At 35.6% G+C, this 22,743-nt stretch overlaps 1 protein-coding gene across 4 annotated transcripts in view; it reads left to right on the forward strand.

The window, feature by feature from the left end:
* The window catches only part of HECTD2 (HECT domain E3 ubiquitin protein ligase 2), an 87,660-nt gene that overhangs the window by 60,305 nt on the left and 4,612 nt on the right, over positions 1 to 22,743 (forward strand). For 3 of the 4 annotated variants that reach the window (XM_082639244.1, XM_082639245.1, XM_082639247.1), the window contains 8 exons: positions 430 to 526; positions 3,583 to 3,690; positions 4,739 to 4,871; positions 5,764 to 5,852; positions 9,488 to 9,646; positions 13,091 to 13,165; positions 13,866 to 13,953; positions 14,037 to 14,143. In XM_082639244.1, the coding sequence (XP_082495370.1) occupies positions 430 to 526; positions 3,583 to 3,690; positions 4,739 to 4,871; positions 5,764 to 5,852; positions 9,488 to 9,646; positions 13,091 to 13,165; positions 13,866 to 13,953; positions 14,037 to 14,143 (856 nt within the window). Of the gene's footprint in view, positions 1 to 429; positions 527 to 3,582; positions 3,691 to 4,738; positions 4,872 to 5,763; positions 5,853 to 9,487; positions 9,647 to 13,090; positions 13,166 to 13,865; positions 13,954 to 14,036; positions 14,144 to 21,274; positions 21,373 to 22,353; positions 22,689 to 22,743 lie in introns of those variants that run through there. The other variant, XM_082639246.1, reaches the window with a different exon arrangement.

Genomic DNA, 22,743 nt, shown 5'->3' on the forward strand with positions numbered 1-22,743 from the left:
TCAGAAAATATCCATATAGTAATGGATTCTTATATTAATTTCTGCACATGAATTTTCTGTCCTAAATCCTTCATCAGCACTTCTGCCTCCTGGTTCTGCTGTTGCCCATATTTTTCCCAGGTAATGATATACAAGTGACTATCTAAACTGAAATTATTTGTACAAACAATATAAGCAGTTAGCACATATTTCAGAACATTAGGTGTAGCTTCCTCTAGAGAATAAAGGCACTGCACATCTAATAATGAAGCATACTTCGCAGGGCTGTGGGGATTCAAAGAAGTGATGCATATAAAATCATTTTGTGAATGATAAAACACAATACAAAAGTAATGTTTAATATTGTTAGAAGGGGTACCTTAGATTCCCTTAGTATAATTTTGCTAAAAATACACCATTTTGCTTTTTCTGTTTTCACTTGTTGAGCAGGTTTTCCTTCTGTCAGTACCCATTCGTTATTTCTGTAGCTGCAAAAAAAATCATTATTCAAAGAGACTCAGAGCAACAGATGATAAGCATCGCAAGGGTAAGCCAGCTATGAAAACATTTATGCTGACTGTAATCAATATATAGTAAATAATTTAACAAATAAGTCAAATGTCTTGTGAATTGTTCTAGCATAATCAGGAAATGTTAAAAGTAAAATTCATATCATACTCCCTCAAAAAGTATTTAAACCTGTTCATGATATGGGGAAAAGATACCCCTCATCAACTTCTCATTATATTATAAATATAGCATGGAGATTAAATGCCTCTCACAGATCCAAAGTACTCGGAACTTGTTGGGCATCATTTTGTAGATAACATCCTCCAGGGTCACTAGCAGAGCACTGGTGAGAAAGAACTACAGTGAGGACAAGGAAAGGAGTGTCCTTAAGAGCAAACTACTCAAACCACTGACACATTTTCTAGATTTTATGAAAGTCAAATAGAAACAACTGAAAAATTAGGAAATGTAACAAAAAGTGTAGTCTTGAAAAACAGAAAATATGTCCAAAGGCGAGAGATGTTTAATGATCCTTAGGGAACCAAAATGCATGGAGGCCCATTGAAACTGGGGTAGCAGTCAGGCTGGCTTTAGACAAATTAATGGAGCAGGATGAAGTTCATCTCTGGGCCTGTCCTGTCCACAGCCTACCATGGTTTCAGCACAGCACAGTAAAGTTAGGTACTTTAATATATATCAGATTGACTGAGCTTTTTTTTTTTAGGTTACAGCTCTAGACTGTACATTTAAATGCTCATATATTTTGAGTATCTGCTTTTGTGACATGATTACTTGCAACTTTAAAACTTAGAGGGAAGGTTTGGCTGTAGTCTTCTTAAAATAAAGAGACCCAAGACAGACCCATAGAGTAAAAGGAAATGATTTCTGTGTCTGGTCTAAGAATATAAAAAGAGTCCTAATGCATAAATTGTAATACTTCAAAATACCATAAAAATAAGAATTGTTTATTCTTCAGTAATTCACTGAAGGTGAGTATTTTTTCCTGTCACAGAGCAGGACAAAAGATTCGAGTGACTAGTGACATCCCAGAGTCAGTTTACACTGAGTATTGGAATATTACAAGAAATGTTATTGCCTATGTGTACCAAAGGAGTAACATAGCCACATTACCCTGCTGAAAAGTAGATTTCAACAGGTATATTTAGCACAGAATTATTACCTAATCTTGGATAGATATTGGCTCAAAGATTAGTCTACATAGCTTGTCATTTTGACGTTTTCAGTTAGTTGCATTTATGCAATTTCATGTGCCTTTTTAGTGCTTTTTTTTTTAACCTTGGGCTATGATTTTTTTATATTTATAAGGGAAAAATCCGAAGAGCTAGAAGTTTATCTAAGTTCCTCTGAGCAGTCTTCTGCTGTGTCACTTAAAATATTAAATAATCTTCTTTTAACTTTTCTTCCAATTAAAAGGAGAGTGACAGCTGTAGACTGTGTCCCAGGATATCTTCCACAGGGCATGGGCACAAATGAGTAACAATTGAAGAGTCAAGTGGCATTATCGGTTATGGGTGTTTCCCATCATTTTAACTTGTAAACTGTCATACCACTTGGAATTAAGACTGGTAACTATTTTGACACAAGGACAGCCTTATAAGTAGTTAATGCAAGCAAGAGCTATATAGTATACTTTAAAGTTGCAAAAGAGATTCCCCAGCCTAAAAATAACTTCCTCATCAGACTATGTCTAAAATTCTACCATTGTTGGTTATTTCTTTCATTTGAAACACTTTCTATTCAATATGAATTCCTGATGGGAGGAGTAGCCACTAAGCCTTGTCTTCCATTAGCATCCTAATTTAAATTTGTGTGTTGGATATTTCCAGTGTGACAGCTTCCCAGGAGCTAGACTGGGAATAGAAGAGAGTAAAGGGTTGGAAAACAGGTCCATGACACAGCATACTATCCCGGAAATATAGATCTCTTTGAGCACAAAAGAGAGGACACAGAGAAGGAATAAAAACTACTAAAAGCCTTTAGAATTGAATATTGGAGAGATGAGGAAGGGCTCTGAATTAGTGTATTATTATAGTAATCTACAAAATCATGAAATTAGCCTTATGTAGATTTGGGGCATTAAAATTTTACCTAGTAAGCAAATTGCTGCATGTATTTAAAATATCTGAAGTGTTCATCTTTAATCTGTACAATAATTCATTTTCTTTGCTACCAAAGAGGATGAGGTAGTCTGAAAAAGATTTAGATAAATTAAATATACAAGCATGATATTTATATATTCCTTATATTTTTTAAATCATATTTCCATCACTCAAGCATAACTATTGCTAACATTTTAGGAAATTTTCTTTTTATAGTTTTTACCTATATTATCTTTAAAAGGCAGCAGAGTTGAAACAATATTGTATATACAATTTTGTTTCTCCGCTTTTTTTTCAGTTGTATATTCCCTAAACATTTTCCATGTTATTTACATAGTTTTTATGACCATCATTTTTGATAGCTGTATTATATTCCATTAGAGAGATACATACTTAAGATATTTCTAAAGTTTTGCTCTTATAGATAATGCTGTGACGAACATCTCACTGTATAAAATATTTTCTGTGTTTAGAATTCCCAGAAGTGGAATTACTGGGACAAAGGATATGAACATTGTTAATGGTTTCTGAAATATGTTGAAAATTACTTTCTGAAAGTAGACTAATTGTGCTTTTAGAGTAAATCCAGTATCTAAAAAAGCTTAAGCCAAGTTTATCGTCAGAAATATATACCTTGTTTCCAATGTTCCCGCTTTGTTTGTATTTACTAAACAGAAAACTTTGCTATTTAAGAGATGAGACATATGGAAACAGTAATGCAACATTATTTTACTAAAGAAGATGAATTATTTTAGGTCCTCCATTTTGGATCCCCTTCGGTTATCATTGTCCCCAAATGAAATAATTGTAGGGCATTATCATAAATCAAAATTTGTATAATTGAGTTTATGAAATTGTTTATGAGAGATGGCAAAGAGAAGAATATAAGTGATTTTTACTAAAGTGTTTAAATGTTTTAAATGAGATTATAGTTTAAGTATAAATGAAAATGTTTGCTTTCTTTTTTAATTAGCAAAGTCTGGTGGATAAAGTATCTCGAAGACAGAGACCTGATATGAATATGTTATTTCTAAATATGAAAGTAAGACGGACACATCTGGTCAGCGATTCTCTTGATGAGGTATTGATCATTTATTCCAGAATAGTATTATTTGATTAAAGCTTTAAATAAATTTGATAATATGGCTTATTACTAAAATCTTAGTAAGCTATCTTTTGTTTCTGTATGCCAGTAGTGTGCTTGCTTATATATATATATATATGGTTGTTGTTTTTTTTTGCGGTACGCAGGCCTCTCACTGTTATGGCTTCTGCCGTTGCGGAGCACAGGCTCCGGACATGCAGGCTCAGCGGCCATGGCTCACGGGCCTAGCCACTCCGAGGCATGTGGGATCTTCCCAGACCGGGGCATGAACCCATGTCCCCTGCATTGGCAGGCAGACTCTCAACCACTGCACCACCAGGGAAGCCCTGCTTGCTTATATTTTGATACCATAGTTAAAAACAGTTCTGTATTCACAATTAAGCCTTATGTTCATTTTTATATGTTTATTAGTGGCTTGTTAAATCTTCAGAAAAGAATTTCATATAGAACACTTAAATGTATGTTTCTGAATATATAATTTAGATTCTAGACCACCTTTGTTAACTGGTTGGGTGTGTAACAAGTCATTTTAACTTCTCCAGACCTCAGATTACTCATCTAGAAGTCTGATCTACAAGGATACCTTGGGTCTACTTAGGGTCAAACATACTTTGATTGTATGTATATGTATTGTAGAGCTTCATGCATGTACAGTTCTTTAGCCAGATCTTCATGTGGCTATTATAAGATAATATTTGATTTAGTTATGTGATTTTTTTAAAGTTTAGCGTTGAAGACAAGTTAAAAGGCAATGAACTACTTTGTACTGTATTCTGCTAAATTAAAATCTTGGAGACAATATGGTGCTGGGAGACAGTAACCTTGGGCAAGCTACCTGAGCTCTCTAATTCTGTTCCTTGATCTCTATTACCATACCTGACTAATACAGTGTTGGGAGACAGATGGATGGATGGATGGAGTTTTGTGACATTGTAAATAAGATAATACATATTCCAAAATTTAAAAAGTTAATTTCGTTTTTACTTCCCTTTATTCTCCTCTACTTCATAATTTCTTCAAATAGTTAACCCGGAAAAGAGCAGACTTGAAAAAGAAGTTGAAAGTTACGTTTGTAGGGGAAGCTGGTTTGGATATGGGCGGCTTGACTAAAGAATGGTTCCTTCTTCTAATTCGCCAAATTTTTCATCCAGATTATGGTGAGTAGTTAATTTTTATGAAAGTGTTTTCTCCCTAATTGTTAGATTCAAGTAGTCACTCTTATTTTTAATTTATCCTATGATTTTACAGATTTTTTTGTCAACCATAAATGTTGAATGATTTTTTTAAAGACTGTTAGTTACATTTTTTAAACTGACCAAATTGATGAGCATAATATTCATTATCTGACTGGGAATCCTACACAAGATGTATTTGCAAGGAAGTATCCACATGTTTTCTGACTAAGCCAAATGCATGAAAATTTGTCACTGAAATAAAAAGAACATTCGAAATTAAAAAACAGAACTATAGTTTGCTCTTCACTAATATTCAAAGTCTCTTTCATTAAAAAATGATCCATTTTAATAAATAAGAATCATTAAATAAACCTTTGAAATTTATTTAGATTTTATTTAGAGAAAACACCTATATAATCCTTAGTATCATTAAATGTTTTTCTTCAAAAGAGAGTTTTAAGTGTTTTTCTTATTCTTTATTTTTCTTAATTTGGTATATATGTATATACAGCATCTCTCTGGTAATGGGAAATAGAGATGACAGAGATAAATTGAAATCTCCAGATAATCCTCAAAATTAATTTTGATCATAACTTATAAAGTATAAAACTATAGTTTTTATAAATCAACTGATTAATTTAGTTTCTGTCTTTTTTACCCTGTTTCTACCCTTGGTTCAGGATACCAGTGAACAATAAAGTGCTCTTGCAAATTCGTTGGACATGTATTTGATACATTTTAACATGAAAGGTAGTTTGTAACAGAACTATTGCTGAAATGTTTTGTTTCTAATAGATGAAATGCCATGTACATGTTTACGGCTCTGATTTTTTTAAATCAATCATATTGATGAAATTATGCTTCTATTTTCCAGGCATGTTTACGTATCATAAGGATTCATACTGCCATTGGTTTAGCAGCTTTAAATGTGATAACTATTCTGAATTCCGATTGGTTGGAATTGTATCCTTTAAACTTTCCACTAGGAGGTGCTAGTAGACTAGAGATTTTTAAGAATTTTATCTGAATTTTGGAAAACTGTTAATAAGCATTTTATTCAGATTAAACATTCTTGTCAAATTACTAGTAGATTCTTCAGTAATCTTTATTATTTTGTAATATAGCTATGTAATATCAGCAGATTTAGTTAATTGGAAGGAGTGACTGAATTATTCACACTTTTCTCTGAAAACCTTATCTCAGAATAAATATTATTTCCTATTTCATATATAACCTAAATTATCAGAAATTTAAGACATTTTTTAAAAGTCATAGTATCTTTCCTATTCATAATGAACTATTTTTCTGTTAGTTCTTTCACTTTGTGCTTATTTCACCCAGTTTTCTAAATTGAAAGTATGGAAATTAAGTCTAACTCTTAACGTGGCCTGAAATCCTGGGACATTCATAAAAAATTAAAAGTTGAATGGAATGGGAACATTTAAAACATACAGCATTATTTTATAGTGTCTTTTAAAATTATATAAATTTCTATGCCATCTTCTGATCCCTATCAGCTGTGTTGGAGAGGGCATTCCTGCATTGGGTGGGAGATTGGACAGGATGCCTTCTGCATTCATTTTTAAATTCTAAAAAATATAATTGTGGAAGAAAGGAGGGAAGAATAAATAAATAAGCAAACACTGGGGATACATAGGTTAAAAGAAGGAAAAAAAAACTACCTTTAAGAAGCTTACCATCTAGACAGACAGATGACCACCAATTCAGTCAGTTCTCAGAGTCAAATGACCATTTGGCATTAAGTGCTGAAGAGTTCTGAGAAGGAAACAATTCAGTATATTCCTCCCAAATTTTAAAATGGAACCAATATATTTGATTAACACAGGACTGGAGAGAGTAGGACATAGACCAGGAGAAAGGCTGGGGACAAGTCAGCGTTGTGCTGGCCCTGTTACAGAGCAATGTGGAGGTCCACTTGATGGGAGCAGAGGGCGCTCCGAGAGTTATGGAAGGTGCTGGCAAAATAAGAATTAAGAGCCATCTGATGGAGGGCTTTGAATGTCTGTCTTTCTTGCATTTGTTGGAGTAAATCCTGAAGAATGTATTTGAAAATTGAGAGGCTGGATGGAAGAAAAGGTAGTGAGGAAAACCACACCTTGTGATGGTAAACTTAATCTGAAATTTTGTATGTGTTTTCGTATCTAAAGGTCCAAAGTGCTAAGCCCACAGTAAGGAACGTTTAACAATTATTAGACTCCTGCTTTTACTCTCTTATCTCCAGTAGTCACTTGTTGAATATTTCGACTTCATTGAAGGCCTGAGTCATTGATACTTCTCACCACACTAGGAGCTATTTGAATTTCCTGATAAATATGTTTGTCATTACTTTACATTCTTATCATGGCTTAGATTTGGCTGATACTTTGACTTTCTAATATTTGTAATAAAGTATCAGCTCTTATACCACATTTTTAGAGTGGTATATGTAATATTGTGAATTTGCTTTTTGTGTGTGTGTGTGTGTGTTTTTTTTTTTTGCAGTAGACATTAGCTTCTATTCAATCATTACCCAAAAGAGCATATTAAGTGTATTTACATGTTGTATATTACAAGTTAAACAATCTAAGATTAAATTATAGCCACTATTATCTCATTATTATGTGTACTTATCTCACACACACAAAAGAAACTATAGAAAGTAAGATTGATGCCCTAAACAGCATGATAATATATACAAAAATGTGGGATGACAGTGGATTGTGATCACGTAAGTGGTTGAGAGATCTGTCAAAGGTGAGGAGAACAAAAAATTGAGAAGTAACAGGTATGATGATTTAGAAAATATAGGTGGTTCCATACATAGTTCCAGTTTCTAAATTTCAGGACCAAAGATTTATTGTTCTAGTAGTTCTCACAGTATAGTATTTCTAATATAATTATTTTTAAATATTAAGGCCTTGGAGTTTACAAGAAGTGTTATAGTAAAACCTATAGAAATAATTATAAAATGTTTTGAAGATTGCATGAAGAGCCATAGTCTAACAGTTTTTTAGGAGTAGAATTACCAAAGGGGCACTGGAACTAAGGGTAGGGGTGACATAATATAGTGCAGGGTTTTCAAAGTCTGCTCTGTTTGCACCACATGACACTTCAGTGGCTCCAGCAGAATTCCCACATCCCCACCCCTGCTTCAACCAGAGCAACTTGATTTAGTGCGAAATGCAGCATGATTCTTCTGTGTATGGAAGTGCCCCGAAGCAGGTCCTATGAACCTACTTCCTCATCTGTTAAAAACCTTCCTTCAGGATTATAATTTTTTTGTAATTTTTAATGAAAAATGCTTAGAACTTGTCACTATAGTAGATGATCATAAATGGTAACTACACTAGTATCATGCTTATCAATGTTATTGCTATAATCACAATTACAGGCATATATTAGAACTTAATTTCAGTATCTTTACCCTAGAACACATTGCTCAGTCTCTGTTGATATGGTTACCTGTAAAATCACATATCTATTCCTTAAATTATTATTAGCCTTCATTCTGCCTTAGCAAATTAAAATATTGGCTGTCTTCTAATCTTTTAAATTGTTTTCAATAATTTATCCAGCCCATATATTTAGATTTCCTTTTAAATCAATAAAATTTGACTTCCTTAAGCACTTGATATTATAATGTTTATTTGACAGTTGAAATATTATGAAATTTGATCTCAAACACCTTTTTTAGCAAATGGATAAATTACATTCTGCTGTATAACTGATAAACAAAATACAATTGGGCAAACTTTATAAATATAACATTTGTAGCTTTTTAACTTTAACACTTTGAGTAAACTCCAAGTAATAAGTCTTTCAAATATTACTGTGGCAGATTAATTGTCCTATTAACTTATCAGTAGTGCATGTGTATGTAGACGTCTGCGTGTGTGTATCCATAGGCCTACTCAATACAGCTCTCTCTACATAACCTGTATTTAGTTTTGGGTTTTTTTGTTGTTGTTTTTTTTGTGGTACGTGGGCCTCTCACTGTTGTGGCCTCTCCCGTTGCGGAGCACAGGCTCCGGACGTGGAGGCTCAGCGGCCATGGCTCACGGGCCCAGCCACTCCGCGGCATGTGAGATCTTCCCAGACCGGGGCATGAACCCGTGTCCCCTGCATCGGCAGGCAGACTCTCAACCACTGCGCCACCAGGGAAGCCCTGTATTTAGCTTTAAAATAGCCAAAATGATCACCAAAATCAACGGTGTTGTTCTGCAGTGAGTTCTGAATAAATTGCTGCTGCTTATGAAATCACCTACATCTTTGTTTAAATTTAGAAAATTTTCTTATATGTTAAATACTTTATAGAAATGTATGAAATTGCTATCTATTGTGATCTTAGATAAACTTTTCTAGGGAAATCATTAAATACTCTCACCTGAACCTCTTCTTTTTACATGATTTTTGGTAATTATCAATATATTATGTAAAATAAAGGGAAAATAAATGAAAGGAAAGAGGAAGTATGTGGGATTAATTAGAAAGTCAGTGTTAGATCTGAAAGAAGTATGCAAGAAATAGACTGATGCATAATTCAAAACTCATTTGTTGTCATGGATTTTATGTTAATGCTTAACATTTAGTATGCATAGCTTATGGGACTAGCTGTTTATAACAGCATTACTTTGGATATTCGTTTCCCCCCCTGCTGCTACAAGAAATTATTGAGCCCTCCCATCGTTCCTAATGACCAAAGTATGCCAGTAGGCATCTGCAGTGTTACCACTGATGACCTGTGTCAAATAATGCCTGTAAGTATAAAGTCGTTTAGCATCTTATCCCGTAATTCTAGATCATCTCTCTTCTACGGCAGTCTCTCTCCTCCTAACGCTATTCTTTTGTTTAAATATGGTTTCCCTCTACCTTTGTAACCCATCTCCTTTTTTGTCTAATTTTCTCCTTCCTTATAGAGACACATAACCCGCTTTGCAACACTTCTAAGTTCCTCTAACATAGTAGAATAGGCTTTGAGTCAGGGGCAGAGATTTGAATCCAGCCTCTGCCACGTATTAGCTCTGTGAATTTGGATAAGTTGTTTATGTTTCTGAGCTCTAATTTCTTTATGTGAACAATGGGATAGTAAAACTTCCATACTGGGAAGATTACATGAGATAATAAAGTACTTAGTACTTGATTGCTTCTGTAGATTCTTATTAACGTGTCACTATGCAATATCGTTAACAACATCTGCAACACCATCCCTGAATAAAACTAATGAATTTCACAGGCCTGTCTCTGATAACATTCCTCAGTTCAGAAATTAGATTTTCAATCATCAAGTTTAATCCAGTGTTAAAATTTAGTAGAAGAATGGATAGTATACACATCATCCTGAAAATCCCCTACAGCAATAATGCTTTTTACAGCTGGGTTTTGGTAGCCATTGGTCAGCAGAGAATTCCCCATAATATTCTTAGTAAATACCTGGATGTGGATTAAGGGCCTGTTTAAATATCTCTGTGTCTGAATGGTCAAATGAGTTTGGTGTAGGGTTGGAACCTTCCTATCAAAGTTGAGAAACCTCTCCAGAACATGTGACTAATTAGAAAACCATTCTTCATGTGATATCAGACACATTTTTGGAAGTTGGTTTGGATTCTTTCAGATTAAGAGCCTAAATCTATATTTTTATAAAGCTCAGTAGTTGGAAGAAGTTGCAAAAGGTATAGAGCAGACTCTACTTAAGAAACTGAAAGATTTGCCCTTTATAGTCTTGTATTTTGGCCACACACTACCTATGAGCCCTGGACGATTCAATTAATTTCCTTATTTGTATAACAGTGGGAGTTATTGTTATATCTATACACTGATATATATACTAGTTAGTATATAATATATATATATACTAATGGCTGAGCTACCTTCTGATTTAGATTTCTGTGATTTTTTAGTCCCATATATGCAGTTTTTGTCAGATCTTTTACCAATAAATTTCCTAATTTTATTATTGGTTTTTAGCAATAAATTGTCTAATTTATGATTAAAACTATTTGAATTTGACTCATTTAGATCCAGGTTTTTTTAGTTAATAATAATGGATATTTTATGAATGATTATACCAATATGTTGTTTTATATTATGGAGCTGAAGATGATGCTGAGCTAATTTCATATTCTTATATTGCCTCTTTAATAGTGAATCAAGATTGTGCATATACTATGAGATCAACTGTAGAAAAAACTGAGTCTCTATGAATGCATGAATAAAGATTGAAAGGAAGCAAGAAAACTGCCGTGTTAGGATAGTGGAATGTGGGGAATTTTTTTTAATTTAAAAATGGATTATCGATTTATTAATGGCATCTATTAAAAATTAACACCTAATTCCCATTTCATATATGGTAAAATATATCTATAAAAAAGTTTTAAGTGCTTTTTTATTCAGTACTTTATTTACCATTTGTATTTGTACACTATGTGTTTTAAGAAGAGTAAACAGGAAAGCAAAGAGAAACCTATAGTGATACATTTCTTAATTTAAGCACAGTATCTGTGAACAAGGACAAAAAATACAGAAAGTAAGCAAAATATTCAATGATGGAGCCTTCAATAAATATAGTGTTAATAGGCCAGTGCTTTTCGATGACCATGTTAAATGAAAACTCCATTGGTTTTATAGAGACGGATCCATGACTCAAAGCATCAGAGCTGTCCAGCAGCAGCAACCAAATCTTCCCCACACAGCCTTGTGAAAATTACCCTTGAAGGTTTTGGTTGAGAATGGAGGAGAGGCTAAGTGTAACCTTGAATCAGGAACTGCAATAGCTCTTTTCTTTTTGCTTAAGTCACTCTCAAATATGCTCTATTAAATAATAACAGGGTATTCAAACAGTGTGTAAAACCAGTAGTCTGTATCTTCACACACTCAACTTTACATTTACAAAATTGTAGAGATGTTGAACTATATGGGTAATTAATATTTTAGAGATAACATATTACAGTTAAGGGTCTAAGTACAGATAAACAACAAATCAACAGAAATTGGGTTTTGAAAATACAAAGCCTGGGAATAAAAGGCGCTACAGTCCTGAATAAAGCAGATCTGAGTATATAACTTTACTACCTAATTGACTTTGTATTTTATCATTAAAAATTTAATCTTTGAAAGAAGATGGTAAATACTTTCCATTAGATTCATCTACTAGTCCCTTGAATTGTTTAAAAAACTGCAAATCTCCGAATTATAATTTTCAGCATCCGTAATTTTTTTTTTTTTTTTTTTTTTGCTATACGCGGGCTTCTCACTGTTGTGGCCTCTCCCGTTGCGGAGCACAGGCTCCGGACCCACAGGCTCAGCGGCCATGGCTCACGGGCCCAGCCGCTCCGCGGCATGTGGGATCTTCCGGGATCGGGGCACGAACCCGTGTCCCCTGCATTGGCAGGCGGACTCTCAACCACTGCGCCACCAGGGAAGCCCCATAATTTTATTAATAATTGAAACAAATGATGAAAATCATATCGGGACCTATGCCAGCCTAGATTTGTTTTAAAATTTCTTAGTTTAATGGAATGGAAATTTTAATATGTAAAGTGTGTAAGATCATTCTAACCATGCTGTTCCTTATATTTTCTACTAACATTTAAAATAAATTAAAACTTTTTTTCATAAAACCTGAAATTTTTTAAAATACTGGCTTAGTTTTTCTATTTTTCAATCTCTGTTCAGGGAAATCATGAGTTACAATGTAGGAAAATATTCCCTCCAGTGTTCTCAAGTTGTTCTTGGGAGAGGAAGGCACTGTAACTGAAATGTAAAAACCACTTAACATGTATGAACCGTGTATTTTTATGTTTAAAAGATGAATCCTAAAACATTAACAGAGTTTTTTTAAGAATATAAACTGAAAGTGAGAAATACTGCAAATTCATAAACAGTGATGTTACAGATAGCAGTGAATTATGATGGAAACTGTACTCTTAGCTCACTGAATAAGAATAGACCCCAGAATTATGCCTCTGTGGGTATAACTGGGTATTTTCCTTTATGTGACCTTTTCCAATAAATTTTTCCAAGCCTTTTACATGGTAGAAATCATTAACCAGCATTTTGTGCCCTGGAAAAAAATATATCAAATATTATCATTATTTCAAAGTCTGAGTTTATCTCACATGTAACTGAACTGTAGTAGATCTGCTTAACTATTTTGGGTAGTACTATTTGATATAAAAACACAGATAACAGATTTCTCTTTATAGGAGTTGGCCCATGGATTAAGTGAACTCCTATCATATGAAGGCAATGTTGAAGAAGATTTCTATTCAACATTTCAGGTATCCTTAAGGGCAAATAGCTTTCTGTTAACCAGGTATTTCATATGTGAAAAATACCCTTTGTTACCATACACCCATCATTAGAAAAGATGAACAAGGACTGATCAGTACATACCACCCCCTATCTTAAAGGATCTTAACCTGATAAAGTAGAGATAAAGAAGCAGACACATATAGGTGAGCAGTCAAGGAAAGTGCTTAAAGAACGTCAGCAAGGGTGAGGGTACTCTGCCAGGCACCTGGCCTATGCCCTTGACTCAGTTACTTTCTCAGAGCTTTTCAGCTTCTAAAAACAAACCTCTTCTGTCACTTCAATGCAAGAAGTTAGAAGCAGAAGCTAATCGATCAGACCAAAACTCTCTCATTTCCACTCCCCTGACAATAATCAGGAGGTGGAAATTATAGTAATCCACATGGCTCCAAAGACCTGAGCTCTTCCCTAAATGCCCGCGCAAATTTTGTTAACATCAGTAAAGTATTTAACTGTATTCAACAGGGTTAAGACCCTACTTTTTTACCCCAAAATACTTACACGACTCTCTTCTTAATACAAATATCACAAAAGCCTAGCCATTCTGTAGTTTGTATATTTAGAAGAGGGGGGAAAAAGTCTCCTTTTAAATTTTACAAACCTGTTCACTGAAGTCTGTTAATATATTAGCCATACCAATAAATATGCTGTGTTGGAATCTCCCATCAGGTGTTTCAAGAAGAATTCGGAATAATTAAGTCCTATAATTTAAAGCCAGGTGGTGATAAAATTCCAGTTACCAATCAAAATAGGAAAGGTAAGTTAAAACACTATTAATTAATGCGCATTAGTGTTTGCCCTTTACTTTTACTATTTAACAGATATAAAATTGTTTTCCAGAATATGTACAGCTTTATATTGACTTTCTTCTCAACAAATCCATCTATAAGCAGTTTGCTGCATTTTATTATGGATTTCATAGTGTGTGTGCTTCAAATGCCCTAATGGTGAGTTTAAAACTTCATGCTTTCAGTTAGGTTTTGTAATACTATGTTATTGACAAATAATCCCTTAAATATTTTAGTAGATAGGCTTTTAAAATTTTTTTTAAATGTTTTCTAGGTTTTTTTTTGTCTTGAGGAAAATAATAAAGATTTTTTAACATCTTTATTGGAGTATAATTGCTTTACAAAGGTGTGTTAGTTCTTTACAACAAAGTGAATCAGCTACACATATACATATATCCCCATATCTCCTCCCTCTTGCATCTCCCTCCCACCCTCCCTATCCCACCCCTCTAGGTGGTCACAAAGCAACTAGCTGATCTCCCTGTGCTATGCGGCTGCTTCCCACTAGCTATCTATTTTACGTTTGGTAGTGTATATATGTCCACGCCACTCTCTCACTTTGTCCCAGTTTACCCTTCCCCCTCCCCATGTCCTCAAGTCCATTCTCTACGTCTGCGTCTTTATTCCTGCCCTGCCTCTAGTTTCTTCAGAACCATTTTTCTTTCTTTAGATTCCATATATATGCGTTAATATATGATACTTGTTTTTCTCTTTCTGACTTACTTCACTCTGTATGACAGTCTGTAGGTCCATCCACCTCCCTACAAATAATTCAATTTCATTTCGTTTTATGGCTAAATTTCCATTGTATATATGTGCCACATCTTCTTTATCCATTCATCTGTTGATGGACACATAGGTTGCTTCCATATCCTAACTATTGTAAATAGAGCTGCAATGAACATTGTGGTAAATGACTCTTTTTGAATTGCGGTTTTCTCAGGGTATATGCCCAGTAGTGGGATTGCTGGGTCATATGGTAGTTCTATTTTTAGTTTTTTAAGGAACCTCCATACTGTTCTCCATAGTGGCTGTATCAATTTACATTCCCACCAACAGTGCAAAAGGGTTCCCATTTCTCCACACCCTCTCCAGCATTTATTGTTCATAAATTTTTTGATGATGGCCATTCTGACTGGTGTGAGGTGATACTTCACTGTAATTTTGACTTGCATTTCTCTAATGATTAGTGATGTTGAGCAACGTTTCATGTGTTTGTTGGCAATCTGTATATCTTCTTGGGAGAAATTTCTATTTAGGTCTCCTGCCCATTTTTGGATTGGATTGTTTGTTTTTTTGATATTGAGCTGCATGAGCTGCTTGTATATATTGGAGATTAATCCTTTGTCAGTTGCTTCATTTGCAAACATTTTCTCCCATTCTGAGGGTTGTCTTTTGGTCTTGTTTATGGTTTCCTTTACTGTGCAAAAGCTTTTAAGTTTCATTAGGTCCCATTTGTTTATTTTTGTTTTTATTTCCATTTCTGTAGGAGGTGGGTCAAAAAGGATCTTGCTGTGGGCCTCCCTGGTGGCGCAAGTGGTTGAGAGTCCGCCTGCCGATGCAGGGGATACGGGTTCGTGCCCCGGTCTGGGAGGATCCCATATGCCGCGGAGCGGCTGGGCCCGTGAGCCATGGCCGCTGGGCCTGCGCATCCGGAGCCTGTGCTCCGCAGCGGGAGAGGCCACAACAGTGAGAGGCCCGCATACCGCAAAAAGGAAAAAAAAAAAAAAAAAAAAGGATCTTGCTGTGATTTATGTCATAGAGTGTTCTGTCTGTGTTTTCCTCTAAGAGTTTTATAGTGTCTGGCCTTACATTTAGGTCTTTAATCCATTTTGAGTTTATTTTTGTGTATGGTGTTAGGGAGTGTTCTAATTTCATTCTTTTACATGTAGCTGTCCAGTTTTCCCAGCACAACATATTGAAGAAGCTGTCTTTTCTCCATGATATATATGTGTGGGTGCATCTCTGGTCTTTCTATCCTGTTCCATTGATCTATGTTTCTGTTTTTGTGCCAGTACCATACTGTATTGATTACTGTAGCTTTGTAGTATAGTCTGAAGTCAGGGAGCCTGATTCCTCCAGCTCCATTTTTCTTTCTCAAGATTACTTTGGCTATTCGGGGTCTTTTGTGTTTCCATACAAACTGTGAAATTTTTTGTTCTAGTTCTGTGAAAAAATGCCATTGGTAGTTTGATAGGGATTCCACTGAATCTGTAGATTGCTTTGGGTAGTATAGTCATTTTCACAATGTTGATCCTTCCAATCCAAGAACATGGTATATCTCTCCATCTGTTTGTATCATGTTTAATTTCTTTCATCAGTGTCTTATAGTTTTCTGCATACAGGTCTTTTGTCTCCTTAGGTAGGTTTATTCCTAGGTATTTTATTCTTTTTGTTGCAATGGTAAATGGGAGTGTTTCCTTAATTTCTCTTTCAGATTTTTCATCATTAGTGTATAGGAATGCAAGAGATTTCTGTGCATTAATTTTGTATCCTGCTACTTTACCAAATTCATTGATTAGCTCTACTAGTTTTCTGGTAGCGTCTTTAGGATTCTCTATGTAGAGTATCGTGTCATCTGCAAACAGTGACAGTTTTACATCTTCTTTTCCGATTTGGAATCCTTTTATTTCTTTTTCTTCCCTGATTGCTGTGGCTAAAACTTCCAAAACTATGTTGAATAATAGTGGTGAGATTGGGCAACCTTGTCTTGTTCCTGATCTTAGTGGAAATGATTTCAGTTTTTCACCATTGAGAATGATGTTGGCTGTGGGTTTGTCATATATGGCCTTTATTATGTTGAGGTAAGTTCCCGCTATGCCTACTTTCTGGAGGGTTTTTATCATAAAGAGGTGTCGATTTAAATATGACACAGGATCTGAATACACATTTTTCCAAGTAAAATACACAAATGTTCAAGGGCATATGAAAAGATTCTGGGTATCATTAGTCACCAAGGAGATGGAAATCAAAACCACAGTGAGATTCCACTTGACAGCAATTAGGATGGCTATAATCAAAAAGTGAGGCAGGGGCTTGCCTGGTGGCTGAGAGTCCGCCTGCCGATGCAGGGGACACAGGTTCATGCCCCGGTCCAGGAAGATCCCACATGCCGTGGAGCGGCTGGGCCCGTGAGCCATGGCCGCTGAGCCTGCGCGTCCGGAGCCTGTGCTTCGCAATGGGAGAGGCCACAGCAGTGGGAGGCCTGCGTACCGCAAAAAAAAAAAAAAAAAGAGGCAATAAGTTTTATCAAGGATACACGGAGAAATTTGAACTCTCAAATGGAGTGGAATGAAGATAAAATGGCAAAGCTGCTCTGGATAAAGGTCTGGGAGATCCTCAAATATTAAACCTAGAATTATCATATGGCCCATCAGTCCCACCTAGGTACATGCTCAAGAAAATGAAAACACATGTTTGATCAAAACTTATATATGAATTTTATAGTAATGTGATTCATAGTAAGCAAAAGGGAGAAACATCCAAATGTCCATTAACAGGTGAATAGATAAACAACATGTTTTATCCAATCAGTAGAATATTATTCTGACATAAAACAAAGGAAATATTCACACATAGTTGTCTCTTGAAGAAATTATGCTGAGTGAATGAAGTCCTTAAAAGGCCATGTATAATTCTTTTAATATGAAAGAGCAGAATATGGAAATAGAAAGTAGAGTAGTGGTTTTATAGGCTGGGAGATTGGAGGAGGAGGATAAGAAAATTAGCAATTATAGCTAAAGGGCAGATGAGTTTCTTTTTGAAGTAACAAAAATCGTCACAAATTGTGGTGATAATTGTGTGTATTTGCAAATATACTGAAACCATTAAAATGTACACTTAAAGGATGCCTTCTAAAGTATGTGCTTTATATCTCCATAAAGCTGTTCAAATAAATCAATGCATGAAGTATTTTGCAATGTAAAAAAAAAAAAGAGGTGTTGAATTTTGTTGAAAGCTTTTTCTGCATCTATTGAGATGATCATATGGTTTTTGTCCTTCAATTTGTTAATACGGTTTATCACATTGATTGATTTGCATATATTGAAGAATCCTTGCATTCCTGGAATACACCCCACTTGATCATGATGTATGATCCTATCAATGTGCTGTTGGATTCTGTTTGCTAGTATTTTGTTGAGGATTTTTGCATCTATGTTCATCAGTCATACTGGCCTGTAGTTTTCTTTTTTTGTGACATCTTTGTCTGGTTTTGGTATCAAGGTGATGATGGCCTCGTAGTATGAGTTTGGGAGTGTTCCTCCCTCTGCCATATTTTGGAAGAGTTTGAGAGGGATAGGTGTTAGCTCTTCTCTAAATGTTTGATAGAATTCACCTGTGAAGCCATCTGGTCCTGGGCTTTTGTTTGTTGGAAGATTTTTAATCACAGTTTCAATTTCAGTGCTTGTGATTGCTCTGTTCATATTTTCTATTTCTTCCTGGTTCAGTCTTGGAAGGTTGTGCTTTTCTAAGAATTTGTCCATTTCTTCCAGGTTGTCCATTTTATTGGCATATAGTTGCTTGTAGTAATCTCTTATGATCCTTTTATTTCTGCAGTGTCAGTTGTTACTTCTCCTTTTTCATTTCTAATTCTATTGATTTGAGTCTTCTTCCTTTTTTTCTTGATGTGTCTGGCTAATGGTTTATCAATTTTGTTTATCTTCTCAAAGAACCAGCTTTTAGTTTTATTGATCTTTGCTATCATTTCCTTCATTTCTTTTTCATTTATTTCTGATCTGACCTTTATGATTTCTTTCCTTCTGCTAACTTTGGGATTTTTTTTTGTTCTTCTTTCTCTAATTGCTTTAGGTGTAAGGTTAGGTTGTTTTATGAGATGTTTCTTGTTTCTTGAAGTAGGGTTGTATTGCTATAAATTTCCCTCTTAGAACTGCTTTTGCTGCATCCCATATGTTTTGGGTCATCGTGTTTTCATTGTCATTTGTTTCTAGGTATTTTTTGATTTCCTCTTTGATTTCTTCAGTGATCTCTTGGTTATTTAGTAGTGTATTGTTTAGCCTCCATGTGTTTGTATTTTTTACAGTTTTTTTTCCTGTAATTGACATAGTTAGCATTGTGGTCAGAAAAGATACTTGATACGATTTCAATTTTCTTAAATTTACCAAAGCTTGATTTGTGACCCAAGATCTGATCTATCCTGGAGAATGTTCCATAAGCACTTGAGAAGAAAGTGTATTCTGTTGTTTTTGAATGGAATGTACTATATCAATTAAGTCCATCTTGTTTAATGTATCATTTAAAGCTTGTGTTTCCTTATTTATTTTCACTCTGGATGATCTGTCCATTGTGAAAGTGGTGTGTTAAAGTTCTCTTCTATTATTGTGTTACTGTCGATTTCCCCTGTTATGGCTGTTAGTATTTGCCTTATGTATTGAGGTGCTCCTATGTTGGGTGCATAAATATTTACAAGTGTTATATCTTCTCCTTGGATTCATCCCTTGATCATTATTTAGTGTCCTTCTTTGTCTCTTGTAATAGTCTTTATTTTAATGTCTATTTTGTCTGATATGAGAATTGCTACTCCAGCTTTCATTTGATTTCCATTTGCATGGAATATCTTTTTCCATCCCCTCACTTTCAGTCTGTACGTGTCCCTAGGTGTGAAGTGGGTCTCTTGTAGACAGCATATATACAGGTCTTGTTTTTGTATCCATTCAGCCAAGTCTATGTCTTTTGGTTGGAGCATTTAATCCATTTACATTTAAGGTAATTATCGATATGTATGTTCCTATTCCCATTTTCTTAATTGTTTTGGGTTTGTTATTGTAGGTCTTTTTCCTTCTGTTGTGTTTCTTGCCTAGAGAAGTTCCTTTAGCATTTGTTGTAAAGCTGCTTTGGTGGTGCTGAATTCTCTTATCTGTTGCTTGTCTGTAAAGGTTTTAATTTCTCTGTCAAATCTGAATGAGATCCTTACTGGGTAGAGTAATCTTGGTTGTAGGTTTTTCCCTTTCATCACTTTAAATATGTCCTGCACCTCCCTTCTGGCTTGCAGAGTTTCTGCTGATCGATCAGCTGTTAACCTTATCGGGATTTCCTTGTATGTTATTTGTTGCTTTTCCCTTGCTGCTTTTAATATTTTTCTTTGTATTTAATTTTTGTTAGTTTGATTAATATATGTCTTGGCATGTTTCTCCTTGGATTTATCCTGTATGGAACTTTTTGCTCTTCCTGGATTTGATTGACTATTTCCTTTCCCATGTTAAGGAAGTTTTCAACTATAATCTCTTCAAATAGTTTCTCAGATCCTGTCTTTTTCTCTTCTTCTTCTGGGGCCTCTATAATTCAAATGTTGGTGTGTTTAATGTTGTCCCAGAGGTCTCTGAGACTGTCCTCAATTCTTTTCATTCTTTTTTCTTTATTCTGCTCTGTAGTAGTTACTTCCACTATTTTATCTTCCAGGTCACTTATTCATTCTTCTGCCTCAGTTATTCTCCTGTTGCTTCCTTCTAGAGAATTTGTAATTTCATATATTGTGTTGTTCATCATTGTTTGTTTGCTTTTTAGTTCTTCTAGGTCCTTGTTAAACATTTCTTGTATTTTCTCCATTCTGTTTCCAAGATTTTGGATCATCTTTACTAGCATTACTCTGAATTCTTTTTCAGGTAGACTGCCTATTTCCTCTTCATTTAAACCCTCTTCTGGTGGGTTTTTACCTTTCTCCTTCATCTGCTGTGTATTTCTCTGTCTTCTCATTTTGCTTAACTTCCTGTGTTTGGCATCTCCTTTTCGCAGGCTGCACATTCGTAGTTCCCATTGTTTTTGGTGTCTGCCCCCAGTGGCTGAGGTTGGTTCAGCGGGTTATGTAGGCTTTCTGGTGGAGGGAGCTGGTGCCTGTGTTCTGGTGGATGAGGCTGGATCTTCTTTCTGGTTGGCAGGACCGCGTCCGGTGGTGTGTTTTGGGGTGTCTGTGACTTTATTATGATTTTAGGCAGCCTCTCTGCTAATGGGTGGGGTTGTGTTCCTGTCTTGATAGTTGTTTGGCATAGGGTGTCCAGCACTGTAGCTTGCTGGTCGTTGAGTGGAGCTGTTTCTTAGCACTGAGATGGAGATCTCTGGGAGAGCTTTTGCCATTTGATATTACATGGAGCCGGGAGGTCTTTGGTGGATGAGTGTCCTGAGCTTGGCTCTCCCACCTCAGAGACTCAGGCCTGAAACCCGGCCGGAGCACCAAGACCCTGTCAGCCGCATGGTTATAAAGAGTTCCACAGATATGGCTTGAAGTCTATAGACAAATCATTGATCATCAACTTGTATTGTCCTCTTCCCTCACAGCCTGGATACAAACCTCCAAGCTCATTTAGATTGATGGCAGAATTCAGTCCCTTGTGTTTGTGGACTAAAGTTCCCATTTCCTTGAAGACTTGGATGGGGTGACTCCCAGCTCTCTCCGATTCTCTCACATGCTCCCCTCCATTTCAAAGCCAGCAGCAACATGTACTTGGAAACTCTCTGGCTTCCTCTTCGACTACCAGCCTGTGAAGACTCTTTTCTTCTTTTCTTTTCCTTTGTGCTTAGTCTTGTTTCACTTGCTCACAGGGTGCCGTGTGGGGAGGACTCGCACCAGGCACTTCACAACAGAGTCCCTAGTCAGTTTTCTAGTTTTTAGAGGCAGAGCTAGAAATAAAAATAGTTCTCCCATTTTAGCCTTAATTTTCTAAAGGGAAAAAAAAACAGTCAACTCCATTCCCTCCCCACCCCACTCCACCTTACACTGTGTCTTATACTATGGCTTTTAAGGCTTTAAAAAATTTCCTCAAGCAGAGTGGATGAAGAGATCCCAAGGGCTCCAGGTCTTTAATACTGTGGGGCAAAGCACAGAAAATAGTCAACAATAAGCTCCAGGGCAGAAGCCACACCTTCTTACTGTTTAAGTAACAGGTTTATAACTGCTTCCTGACTCTTCAGGGGTCCCCCCAGCAACTCTTGAGTTGCCTTTTAACCACAGGATGTAGTTTGTCACCAGAGTCATGGTGGACTCCAGTTAGTTTGACTTTTTCTTAGCCTTGTGAGTATGGGTCAGTTGCTGTTGAGAACACTATGTTGGAAATGTCATAAGATAAAAGCGTAGTTTTCTCTTCAACACTGCTCCCCTGGGCACACTCCATCAAGACATTTGCACCTCCAGGCAGTTTTATAAGGGGGGTTGGGAGCAAGGTCTTCAATGTGAATTATGTTGCATAGGAGAGAGCTTGTTTTAGAGTGATCTTTGTCACATGTTTATTGAAAGTACCTTTGAAAATGGAGCACCTGTTGATTTCTAATTGAGTTTTGTCTGTGACGCAGGGGTGGAGGGAGGGAAAATAAATAAATAGCATAGCAGGTCTCTGTTTTTAAAATTGTAATCTCTTTAGGTGGGAGACAACCTATGTAAGTGAAAAGAAACAAGTGAACAACACAAGACAGACTAACCTACTACTCAAACTCTACAGTGTACACAAGAGGCTTTATGGATGTTGGAACCAGGCATGTCAATAGATGCTGGAGTATTGATAGAGCATCTATTGAAAGAGTTTCAGGCTGGGTTTCAGGGAAGAGTTGTAATTTGGATTTATGCTTAGTCATCTGCTTATTTTTCTGGCAAACTGCTAATTGCTATTATTTGCAAAAGGGGGAACCTAACAGTTTGACAAGATTTATAAACTTTCAGAAGCAAAAATACCTTACCTTAGTAGGAAAAATATAAATGGAGATTTTTCTTTAGCAAAAATGGTTTGATTTACTATAAGAACGTCATGATTTTT

This window comes from Mesoplodon mirus (genome assembly GCF_964341445.2).
Source record: "Mesoplodon mirus genome assembly, chromosome: 2".
In the NCBI taxonomy this organism is placed as follows: domain Eukaryota; kingdom Metazoa; phylum Chordata; class Mammalia; order Artiodactyla; family Ziphiidae; genus Mesoplodon; species Mesoplodon mirus.